Below are 13072 nucleotides of genomic sequence, written 5' to 3'. Positions count from 1 at the left end.
GTAGCTTCGAAAGTACACTGTGTGCTAGTGACAGTGTTCTGCCCTCTACAGCTGCTGGCTCCGCTGCTGCAGAGGACCTTCGTCGGACATTTGTTCTCCACCTGTTAGTGTAGTTTATCACCACCTGGTTGTCTTTGGAAAAGGGACGGTAAGAGATTTACTACACACGAGTTTAAGATGAAATCAAGAAAAAAAAGAGCACCTAAATCGTTTGCCATTAAGCTAGCTATTTTAGCTTGCATGCGCACGAGCCATTAAACTTCACACTTGGCAGACTTTGAAATATGCAACAAACGAGCCATACGGTGTATAATATTTAATGAGTATAATTGTTCATTTAAAGTTTTGTTATCGTTCTTTTAGAAAAATAAACCATAATTGTATTGTATTCATTTTACTCTTCTTCTACTACATTCTTATTTTAACACTGGGGCTCCCTTTTGAAAATCAGTTTAATTTTGATAGGTTCAAACCGGAACTGTGTTTTCTTAATTCAGAAAACTTGTGGTTTGCGTGGTGGATTTATCTGTTGAGTATTTATGAAAGTGGTATTTTTACACGTAGAAAATTAAGACTCTACTGGAGTTAACTAACTGCGTATACTACAACAACATTTCCATTTGCATTAGGTTGTGTTGAGAAGGCTCTTATTGAAGGACGTTTCAAGGCCCTCTGCTCTGCTACCACGTGTGTTATAGGGTTCACGATTTAGATACAAAATGTACAACTTGAAGGGCTGAACGATTAATCGACAGTGCAATTTGAAACAACTTAAAGGCCAAATTGCAATTAATTTTATACATTTTTGATTGTCTTTATGTCATACAAATAAAAAATATGAGGGTAAATCATTTATTTGTGTAAGTCATCACCTTGCATTACAACATTGAGTGCTTATGATTTTCATTGTGTTATGTTTTAATACTGCAGGTTCAAATTAATATATTTAGTCGATAACCCTTATTGCCACATGGGTAAGTGGATGCAGTGGGGCCTCTGTTCTGTACCTTTTGAACCTGCTGTTTTCCAACGCAACAGCAAAAGTTGCCATTATGCACAAAGTCTGACATTGATCTGCATGGCACACTGCACTGATTGTCATTCTTCCTCTAATTGTCATTTTCCTCAGGCGAGAAGTCCAGCTTTGACTGTGAGAGTAAATGTGCCCTAGAGTCTGACACACACACACACACACACGCGTTGGTTCAATGGCTACGTCAGACCCCACCGACTCTGCCTTCATCACTTCCGTAGTGCCTGAGAGTTTCCACTATGAAACCAAGTATATTGTGCTCACCTACCTGCGAACGCTGCCAGTTAGCAGATCACACACCCTCACTACAGCTCAAGGTGAGAGGACAGACTTCCTCATTTGTGTTTGGTTCTTTTTTGTTGTTTCGTTTTTTCATTGTAATATAGTTAAATGTAATTTAAGGGATTTCTTCAGTCTAAAACTGAAGTGTAGAAATATGCTGTGCAGTCTGAACTATATAAGTCATGAGGGCAACCCTGATACTAGTGCATTCACATGACCTATAGAGCTGTGTGCATGAGCAGGGTTAATAAGAACATAAATATTCAGGGTGTGTAGGCAGGTTGCTACCTGTTTTCCAGTTTAGCCTACTTTGACCCTGGCATAGAAACACATTCACAGATTGAGATGCCAGTTTAGTTTTAGTTTTCCAACAAGCTTGGTCAGCTACAATCTTTCTCATCTGGTGCACAGAGTTGTGAAGAATGGCCTGTCTTCACAGTGGCTTATATAGCAACTTTGTGCCATGACCTCAGGCTTGCAGCATGCCTGGGTTTCATCATGCTCTCTCTATGTGCCTGGCATACAGAAAAGACACACAATTGAGTGCCTTTTGAGCCATTTTTGACTGATTTGGAACACAGTTATGCATATGTCACATTTGTAATTCTTTTTATGGATCTTTGTGGAATGTGCTCTCAGGGCAGTCACGTTCTACACTTGCCACCAACATACCCAATAGCACCAATGTGTACTATATGTGTCTTTGGTCACAGTGAGTTAGTCAAACAAAATTAATTGATCAAGGCAGTTCTTTATGACGCCTATCTGAAAAAAAGTTTAACTTTAAGCTTTAAAAAACAGAGGAGTAGATGTTAAAAAGGGGAAATAAAGAAGGGACCTTCCTGTCCCTTTTTTATTGTTGTGTGCATACTCTAAAAGGGTGTAGAAGGGCAGATGAGTGGCTGATCCCTGCTTTCCGCTTGAACCAGTCCAATTTCTGACAGCCTGTCATGTGTAATCACTGCAGGATTACTCATGTCAGTGGACCGAAGCAAAGCAGTTGGCTTGGCTAGCAATTTGGCTGTATATGTGAATGCTGACACAGCATCATGCCCAAGAAAAACCAACACTGATCCATGAATGAGCTGCTGAGTGGGAAAGGATTCGTGAGAGTCCTATTCTAGTCTTCCATCCTTTGAATTTGATTTGCCATGTATTTAATTAAAAGTTTCTTTCCCCCCGGAGACAGGAATTATACCATACACACATTTTCTATGGTATTTTTGTGAGGAGGCAACGTGTGTGTGTATGTTCTGTGTTTACATGTGAGAGAATGTGTTAATGTGTTAATGTGTTAGTTCATATGTCCTGTTTCTGTCTTTCAGAAGATGCAGAGAAGGAGAAAGAGAGGACGAGAACTATTAAAGGGCAGATAGAGGAAGAGCTGAGGCAACTGGAAGATGAAATGGCTGCCTGTACGTGGACACACACAAACACACAGCTCTAGTAATATTATAAGTAATATTATTGTGGAAACATTTTAATACAGATGCAAATGTATGCAAACCACAATTATGATACTCAGTAATTCATAAATAATACATTCAAAAGAAACATATCTATGCCATACCTGTGCAAATTAATCAAATCATGGGCATTTGTGTACATAAAGCATAACTTAATTTCTTTCCTCCCCAACAGCTCACATCTTTAACTTTTGTCTTTAAAAAAAATCTTTCTCAAGGTGTTGATAAAATACAATTTTATTAGACTTTTTTCTGTCTCTGTTTTCATCCTACATTTTTATTTTCAGTAAATATAAATTAGTCTTATAAATGTGCACCACCTGCATTAGATATGATTCAGTCCTTTGTGCGTTTGCAGCCTTTTCCACTACAGGCTTCGACCGTTGCTCATCGCAAGTGTTCACTCCAGCAAACCCGGACACTTTTATTGAAGACTGCCTCACTGTGATGGGAGACCGGGTGGCCCGAGAGCTTGACACATCCCTGACGGCAGCAGTTCACACACTCCTCACAGGGTCAGTTTTGCATAATTGTGGCCACATTTTCAGAAAACTATTTAAACAATCGATTTTGGTTCCCGTGCTAAATGCTAAAACATCTTGCTCAACAATCATCAGTCATCTCTGCCTTGTGATTGTTGAGTTATCTACTGTCTAGTTATCTGTTGTTTGTGAAGCAACCACAACAATGTCAGTAATCTGCACATACCCTTATGCATGCACAATACACAATAAGAGGAAAAAGTGTGTGTTACAATCTCATGGAATAATAAAGTCAATACTGGTTACTGAAGTTCATTTTCTCCTGAGTGAACTCTTAACCTTAGACAGATATGTAGTCCAGAGTGAAAAGTAGTGTAAACAAAGGAATGTAAATGAAATTGTGACACAATATTAGAAATTTACAGACACACACAAGTTTGTGCAGCTATTCAAACCCTTATTTAATTTCTGAGGACCTGGTTCATAACCTTAACCACAACCAGTTAATGTCCAACCTTAATCTTAACCTAACTATGATTCACATCTTAGCCCTAACTTTACTTATGTCTCAATAGGACCAAGTTTTGGTCTTCATGAGGACTATTGGTCCTGACAAGGTCAGTGTTTATGCCAGAAAATGTACTGAAGAGGTAACTAAAACACATACAGTCATACACAAACAGGACACCTTCGGAATTCTAGGAGTCTTTTGGAAATTAGTATTGGAATGAGACAGCGCAAAGTGAGCAAAATATACAAGGCATTTAATCGGCAGTTGCTCCAGCAGAGCAGCTCAGTGGCTGTATGTGGTTAGACTGGGCAACCTCACACTACAAATATGTGCAACTGTGTGAGGGTGAGAGAGGACAAGGTTGCAATTTGTGAACTATTGCAGGGGGTTAAAAAGTGCTATTATTATTTTATCTATTACAAGTCATGCACATTTACACAGCACAGTTAAAATTCAGGTAAGTGAATCAGAACCAGGATTACGTTAAGCTTTGGACGTAATTACTGTCTCTCAACGATGATATAGGAAGTGTGTCAGTAAGTCTGTTAAGACCAGGTCAAACCCTGCTTTGCAGGTGAATAACAATTTTATGTGAGACACTGGGTGAGTTGTTCCCTCAGTTACTCCTGTATTTTAGGTACATTTGAATATGTCTTGAATGGCAACATTGAAGGTTTTGAACACCAGTGATGATCCTTGTGTTTGTTTTAGGCCTCTGGACTATCAGAGATTCAGAGAGACAACTCTCTCTCTCTCAACACGCACACAGGGAGGCTGGAGCAAGGTGAGTTATCCATGAGTTGAACTTCATTTATTTGTCAGCGGACATCTTTTACTTCATCTTCAACATCTGCTTTCTTTTCACTCTTTCTCACGCTCTCTCTTCTAGGTGCTAGTGCCTTTGGTGCTGCTCCAGGCTTTACAAAACGAAGGCCAGTCTGTGACATCGCTGTTGCACCTCGGGGTGCGCTTGTTAGAAGAAGAAGAAGCCGACTACATCATCCAACAAGGAGGATGGGTGAGTTTTAAATACGCACTGAAGGAACACACCTTTTTTAATGTGAAGCATAGTTAATATGAGCCGAATTTTTAATTTAGAGTAAAATAATAATCATGATACATTTCATATATGGGCCCCTTTCAAGTACTCCTTACATATACAACTAAATAATATCCATTAACGCTACCCCAACAGTATTCTGAGAGGAAAATATATAATTAAAGGCCACATAGACCGGAAGCTCCAATTAACGCTGCGTTTGTGTGTGTGTATCTGCGTCATTACCTCGTTTATGAAACCCTAAAGTTTCAGAACAACAGTTCAGCCACTGCTGAGAAAATAGTGTTGTATTGTTTTCCTGGGCTCTGCGAAGCGGATCGGCACTTCCGTACGCGTACATTCAACCGCAGAAGAAGAAGAACTACTCTCGTTGTAGCTGCTGAGATGCAGAGCATCCACCGTGCCAGACGGGGAGCTGTGTATCTGAGAGCTGGCCTATCTATTACGTCACGTCCAGGTACCTGGCCAATCACAGGACAGTAGGAAAGCTCTGACGAGAGCGTCAGTGAGGAGATATTTTGATCGGCTCGTTTGCAGCGATTAGGAGGATTTTAACCATGAAAACAAGTTAATATATGTAAGTAGACCTCCATAACTAACATATATGTGTGATACAAGCATTCTATGTCGCCTTTAAAACTCAACCGGAAATTGAACAAGGATGGAAAAGTCACTAAATGGCCAGATGGGGGCATTAGTGAGCTTCAGTTGTTTCATAACAGTGTTTCTGTTCCTTTAGTGAGTTACTGCATCACCACACACAACATTATATTATAAATCATACCAAATTAAGTTAGTAAAATTGCATAAATTAGGTAACATAATAATATTCCAGTGTAATCAACATTATATTTTACCTTTACCTGAACTGAACTAGTTATCCAACATATGTACGGTTACTGTGATGTAAAGTTTTCTGCTAATAATGGTTTAGACCAAAAATGTACTTCTTTGCTTTTTTTGGAAGTGGATGGTGTGACTGATGGAGGTGAGGATACCCTGATATAAAGCAGCTACAGCGTGATGTTTACTCACCCAAATGAAGGCAACAGCAGGAAAATGTCACCTTACGTTTTCATATTCTCTTTCATGTACTACTTTTGCAACGTCAACCTTTCTTCTACCGTGCATTTTGGTGATTTGATTGTTGAGGCTGCAGTTCCCCTCTTATTTTATTACACGTGTTACAATAAGTCAAATGCTGTGTCGCAGATAGCTCCCTATAAACCAGGTCATGCTGATAAACGGTCACGTGACCTCACGTGTTCCAGTTGCCGTTATGTCATCATGATGCTCTGCCTGGTGTTTTCGTGTGATTCAACATGCACGCTGGCTTCAAAACAAAGCCACATTCTTGCTCTGTGTTATGTCACAGGGGATGAGCAGATGATGGGCTGTGACAAGATCAGTGTTGAAGAGAAAGAAGGGTGTGAGAGAGAGAGAGATAGAGAGAACATCGAGACAGAAGGGCGGGAAGATGAGGTAGGGGAGGGGTTAGAGATGAGGAAAAACCAGGGTGAACTCCAGTTATCCAGAGAGAGAAAAGTGAAATCTCCATTAGTTTGACAGCTGCCTGCTCTGTGCACTTCTCTCTTCGATCGACGGCTCTCCACCTCTGCTCCATCTCCACTATTTGTCTTTCTGACTCTCTTGAACTGTCTCTTTATGCGTTAACTGGGTCGTTGAAAGACTTCACGTTGAGGTAGGATGTTTTATTTGGGATGGTGAAGCAACTGTAGCGTAAACGTATTGATTTTGATGTTCATGTTTGAGTGTGTTCTCAGAGACGGAGCGACTGTGCAGCAATTGTGTTTTTTCCCTCTTTGACTCAATTACCAGCAATTGTTTAGTAGTTCCATGTAAACACAATGATCTCAGGTAAACTTAATGAGCAATGAATTGATTACATAAAGTGAAGTTTTTCTATATTAGAAAGGGCAAGGTGTCATTAATTGTATTTATCTCGATAGTTTTTCATCTTTTACAGCATTTTGTAGGTCGGAAAGAAAGCGGCACAGATTAGTGTCGACCACTCTTGTTTGCTGAATTGTTGTAAAGTGGATTTTCTGTTTCTTGTCCTCTTTGTGACATTTTAACATTGTGCTTGTCATGCACAACGCAAGGTTTGCGTTGCTCTCGTCAATGCCTTTTGTTAGTTACACCAGAATAGAATGGGAATAATTATGACCCTAATTTTTTGTCGCGTACACATCATTTGGCAGGAACAAAACCAGCAGCGCTCTGGCAGAGAACAGCCAAGGGCAGGTGGGAGAAGGACAGCAAGGGGGAGGGTGTGCAAAAAATGGGCCATGTGGTGAAAAAGCCATTTTTATGCCTTTTTAATGGAGCTTGACATGACAGAAAAAGGTGTTACTTTGGAAACACTAAAGCATAAATGCATTAGCTACATTTCATTTAGAGTCCCTTATATAGGGACAGGTGAACAGTTGAGATCATCTCTCTTTTAGGAAAGAGTCAGTTGGATAGAAGGGTGGTTGGGGTTTTGAATAGAGGTAGACTGATATTTCTCCTTTTTAAATGAAATAATAATCAGCTTTGGCAGGTTATTATTTAATTAATCAGCCAATTATTATACATTACGCATTTTGTTCTCACTTACTTAATAAATACTGTCATTAGAAGCCAATACAAGTTTGATATTATGTAGTTTTGTTTTTGATGACCTATTTAAAGTATTTATTATTTAAAGACAAAGTGCACTTAAGCTTTCAATTATGAGTCTGGCTCCAGTCTGTGTGCGGTGTGCCTGAATGTCCTCCAGAGGAATTAGGACAACTGTCCTTCTGCCTGAAAACTGCTGCATGAGACCTGCGTGTGCACATCAGCCTTTGCCTATTACAGTCGCCCTGAGCGCGACGTAATATGACACAGATGTTAGAAAGTTGCACACTGGCAATTGCACCTGACCACTTTGCAAAGAGCAAGGGATTCAAAGATGCACATCATTTTACACATTTTATATTTAGTGTCAAATATGCTGCTGCAGCGTATTTGACACTTAATATTGTGAAAGGCGTATTGTGAAAGGCAATGGAGTCATTTTTGAAGGCCCATACAGTGCTTGTACAATTGCTCTAGTTGCTGTTGCTGCTATTGCAAAACATTACAGTCACAGTAATATGTCAAGGACACAGGACTCCAGTCTGAGATGAGTCGGGACACATCACATCACATCACGCCAGTGTCCCGAACACAGTGTAACAGTGCTCCCTATTTCACAAAGACCCTCCCACTCATGAGCTCCACGGCTAAATGAATATGCATCACTGCACCAACATGAGACTGGATTAGAGCAGAGTACCTGTGCAGGCTGTGAAAGGCCTTAAAGTAACTCTTAATAATCCTCCAAAATAATCACTGGGGGCTTGGCTGCCCCACTTGTAGCTTGCTGAAAAAAACCTGCTATGGCAGCAACACGTTGGCTGAATGCCAAAGATTAAACAGGGCACCGATCCATTTCTCTCTCCATCCATCCACAAGTCTCACTGCTGCCACAACACTGTTTTAACTACTGGATTAATATTTAAATAGCATTTAAATTCAAACATTTTCAAAAAACCTTTGAAAATAATAATTTCAAAGTTAATTTCTCCAAAAATGTCACCCACATCACAAAACAACAAAATTCAGTGCTAATATTTATGAACAGGTTAAGTTTAGTGCAGATCCAGGTCATTTGTAGAATTTTATGAATAAGAAATCAGTCATTTTAGAAGGAGGGATCTTTATTCAGTTTCTGTTTGTGTGCTGTTAAAAAGCAAAGGGTTTAATAAAAAGTGTAATTGTTGGTGAAAGCACTTTAGTTTTTAATTGTGGGTAATAGGCTCATAATGTTTACTGCTCTGTTTTTGGTTGATGGGTATGTGGACACATACGCACACACACACACATTAGGTGTCATTTTAATGTTCTAGTCAAGTATTTGCATAATTTAATTTGCATAACCCTTCTGTATGATAATACATTACTTTACATTGCATATGGTTAGGAAAGGTGATGGCATGATACTCATTTGTATGAGTTAGTGAACACTGCATTGATCAAAAAATAATTGCAGGTTCCCAAATGGTTATAGATATTTGAGGATAGTTTTTCGTTACTATGTAAAGTCTGCCATTAGTAACACATACACACAGCTGGCACTTGCATCGATCTACAAGTGGATGTAGCATGTTGAGAGTATGTGGCAGTCATGTGTCAATGTCGCAAGTGGCTGTAATAGTCACAAAAACGTAGCAGCTGTTTTCTTCTCTAAAATGTGGTTTCTTGATAATTACAGGGTCTTTTTGTGCAGTGGCTGAATTAAGTGGCCCCTCACAGCGGCAGTTTTATATTAGAACAGTGTCAATTTGTTAGCGTGAACCACATAACTGGATACCCTTGGTTCTGCCTCTGGAATGCTCAGTTGTTTTACGTAAGTTTGTGTTTTTGTCTCAAGGCAAAGGGTGGAGGAAGGTGTGGCATGTCTGACTGCAGAATAGTGCATTCTGCAGTGCTGGTGGATTATAGCGAGCGTTTAAGTCGGAGCCAGTGTGGAGTGAATTCAGTGTGGAGCGTCTCAGGCGTGTGTTTTTGTTCGTTGGTTATTGTTTTATTTCTGTAGGTTTGTAAGTCGGTAAGTTTTATCATTATTAGTGTCTCTAATTTTGTACCTTTTTTTTTTAGATTTAACTGTGCTCTACAGTTAGGAAAATACAGTCAGTATTGAGACACAGGTGAAATATTCACTGTTGTCCTGGAAGTAAGCTTTTTTTGTGAAATGCATCTAAATCAGTTTATGGAGGAGGGGAATGTTGGATAATGATGACGAATGATGCTGATGTTTTCATTTAATCTCTCTTCTGCCTCCCAGGATGCTTTGCATGACACTGTGAGTGTCCTTGTGAGGAAAAATAACCCTAACATCATAGGTTAATTATTTTATATATGCTGCCTCAGGAGTTAAATGCAAATTAGCAGTTAAGAACTAAATGACCTTTTAGAAAGCAGATGAATACCTCACTGCCTGCTGCATTCAATTGTTTTCTGTTCAAGTCGCACCTACATGACATGCACATACCATTTTTTAAAAAGGCACGTAGTCCTCGAGGGTCTTCCTGAAAATATGTTGAATAACCATTAGCTGGTGACTCCACTGGTTCCAAAAAGAAGTCTGTTTGAATGTAGTAGTAGTTGAAGTATCCGGGAATATTAGCCTACTTCACAAATGATTTCTAATATCGGTGAACATTCAATCGCTACTTTCAAGTCTTCTTCAATAGAACATCACATTAATCTTATAAATGGTGTTCCCATTTAGAGGAAAATACGATTTAAGTAAGGCACCTGCTCAGGCGCATACAGGAATGTGGTGGTTCCGTGTCTTGTCTGGCACTCAGGCCCTCAGACGGAAATACCTCAGCTGTCACCAGATGGACTCCATTATTTTAGTGCAGTGGAGATGAAGAATCCTTCATACTTGGATCATTTCTCTCACGTGTGCAGTTCTGACTCAAATATCTGAAACACTGGATTGATGACAAACAATTTGCCGCAAAAATTGGCACACAATCATGTTCCTTATGCTCCTTAGGACAAACTGTTAAGTGCCACTTAGCAACTATTGGTTGCTGAATTTTTTTGTTTACCTGTTGAAATAAGGTCATGTATTGACAATGTTTGCACTCCAAGTGCTTTCTCTACTTAAAAATGCTTTCGATAATCATGTTGACCTCCTTCAGTTACTCAAGCCTGTTGCATAATAGGAAGTCATTAGAGATGCTTCACCCGGTGTTGGAGCAGAGATGTACAGTTTCCTAAGCTCACCTAGTTCCCAAAATCCTGACTCTGTTCCTGTCTGTCTACCACAGGGTGAAATATACAAAGTTGGGTCTGACGAGGAGCGAGGCGTGACCATTGCTGAAGACAATAACGACATTTACATCCTCTCGGCGGAGCAGCATCCCGGCCAGCTCAGCCCCCCGTCGTCTCTCCTCTGCGCCGGGGATAACGGCAGTGAGCTCAGCTCCTGGCAGACAGAAAGCTTACCCGTGTCTCTGGCCGGACACGAGTCTTGGGCACAGGTTAGTGCGATGGACCCTGAAGACGTCAAGAGCCTGGACAGCAATGAGGGCGTGGCTCTTGTTGAGGAACGCAGCGAAAACAACTCTTCAAACTCGGACATTGTCCATGTAGAGCGTGAGGAAGCTGAGCTGCTGGAGGAAGGCGGTGAAGTTGGAGCAATAGATGAGAGCATGATGAGTGTTTTAGGCACAGAGAGCGAGCTGGCCGAGCTCAGGGAGGAATTCGGGGACCAGACCCCTCCTGTGTCCATTTCAGTCCAGGGAGACTTCACTGCCCCAGGCTCTTTGATTTCATTAGAGGAGCCAGTTGTAATAGACACACCTGTAAGCTTGTCAGCAGAGTCTTCCCCCTTTTACTCAGAACCAGAGCTGCCTCCCCTGGCCTCAGAAGCTGCCCCTGCTGTTGAACCAGAACCTGCTGTGCTTTTACCTGTTCCTGCTGAAGAACCAGAGCCTGAACCAGCTGCTACTACTGCACCAGTGCCTACTGAGGTGGCACCTTCATCTTTAGCCACTGCAACCCCTACAGCACCACCTGGGCCTGAAGTTGCATCAGAACCAGCTCCTGAAACAGAAAAGGAGCCGGAGCCAGTTGCAGTGCCACTGCCAGAAACTGTGGCAGAACCAGCTGTGGCCCCTGTGGCTGCAGTCCTGCTCTCAGAGGCTGCTGAGGCTCCTGCAGAAACACCAGCTGAGGAGCCTCCAGTCCAGCCGGAGCCACCATCAGAGCTCCCAGTTCTGCTTTATGGGGGTGCTGCACTAGTGGTCCTCACCGCTGTAATAGTATACAGTATCCTACGCTATAGGAGGAAGTAGAAAATGCTAATTATGAAATGGTGCAGAGAAATAATTCTATCAGGAGACACACTGTGGGACACACAAATTATATTGGATTTATCAATCAGGGCAGATTTTTTAAATTGTGATTTTTTTCCAAAGTTTCCCCTTACACCAATCAACTTGCTGCTTCACTGACCTGCTATCCTTATTTTCTGTCTTTTGGCATTTCCAACTGTTGTCCTGTTTCTTTATCATTATCTGCCATTCTTAACGTAAGGTTTTTCAGACTTCAGTCTTTTGTCACTTGGATTGGAAAGTGTGACCATTGTCCCTATCCTGTCTGTTTCAGTTTCCCCTCACCCTCATATATAAAAAAAAAAAAACCTAAGTTCTCATTTAATATTGCTGTGCAAATGTGGGTCTTCCTGTTCTACTTTTGCAGCAAAGGGCATCCATCTATATTTATGTTCTCTTTAATTGTAATGAGTTACTCTGGCACCTTCCCTGGTAAATAAACCAAATATGTATGTGTGAAAGGTAAAAATTTGTATTTTGATTTTTATCTGAATGCTACAACAAGCATATTTGGTTACATTTAGTTGGTTCCAGTTTTCCATTTTGCACAAAGGATTTCACTCTACATGCAATATGTATTTTTTGTGTGTGTGTGAATTGAAACATTAAAGATTTTGCCCAAATATTTCGAATATGTCCTAAAATACAAGGCTGCTGTTGCATTGCCCACTTAATTCGATTTATGTGAAGGTGCAAAAACATTGCACAAGAAAGTATTGATTCATATTTCAAAAGTGTATTTATTTATATTTTCATATCAAATCCATCTAAAAGCTGCATTAGATTTAGTTTTGATTGAATAATAAACCGTGGGTCATGGCTCAAGAGATCCCTTAAGGAGAGAAGCAGGAAATGCACCCGCAGCTTATGAATTCACTCCTTCCTTAAATGAATGTGTATTTCATGGTTGAATTTACTTCCCCATTCAAAAGAAAATCCCTTTTTTGGCAGGTGTCTTGTCAGCGTTTCACCAACACCAGGGCTTTTCAATGACAAAATGAATGCATCTGTGTTCTGGTGGGTAAGATAAAGACTGATCGCAGTCCACTGTTTTAAATGAATCAAAACAGCTCCCAACCATTTGTTTACAGAGAATATTGTGTAAAGTAAAAAGAAACAAAGTTTATTAGGAACATTTTGATCACCTGTGTTTTTCTGTCAAACATTTGCTACAAAGTCATGCGTCTTAGTTTTATAGTCGTGTAAATAATACACAAGGTGACATTGTCATTGTGAGTTAACGCCATGAAAACGTATGTATGGTTGTTGAACATGGCATTGAAACACATCTGTGAAACAT

The 13072-nt window shown here is 40.4% G+C and overlaps 1 protein-coding gene across 2 annotated transcripts; it reads left to right on the top strand.

Moving 5' to 3' along the window:
- Nucleotides 1-8: 8 nt before the first annotated feature.
- Nucleotides 9-12397, top strand: bcl2l13 (BCL2 like 13). Of its 2 annotated transcripts, none has more exons than XM_058646115.1 (7): nt 9-148; nt 1130-1350; nt 2644-2730; nt 3140-3296; nt 4486-4558; nt 4664-4792; nt 10705-12397. In XM_058646115.1, exons 2-7 carry the CDS (start codon nt 1209-1211, stop codon nt 11731-11733), a joined length of 1617 nt encoding a protein of 538 aa, XP_058502098.1. In that variant the 5' UTR covers nt 9-148; nt 1130-1208; the 3' UTR covers nt 11734-12397. The 2 variants fall into 2 exon arrangements, with proteins under 2 accessions (XP_058502098.1, XP_058502097.1); XM_058646114.1 differs by having other exon boundaries at nt 2641-2730.
- Nucleotides 12398-13072: the final 675 nt, after the last annotated feature.

This window comes from Solea solea, chromosome 12 (genome assembly GCF_958295425.1).
Source record: "Solea solea chromosome 12, fSolSol10.1, whole genome shotgun sequence".
NCBI classification, from domain to species: Eukaryota; Metazoa; Chordata; class Actinopteri; order Pleuronectiformes; family Soleidae; genus Solea; species Solea solea.
The sequence above is the reverse complement of the archived record's forward strand: the minus strand, read 5'-3'. Positions and strand labels throughout refer to the sequence as shown.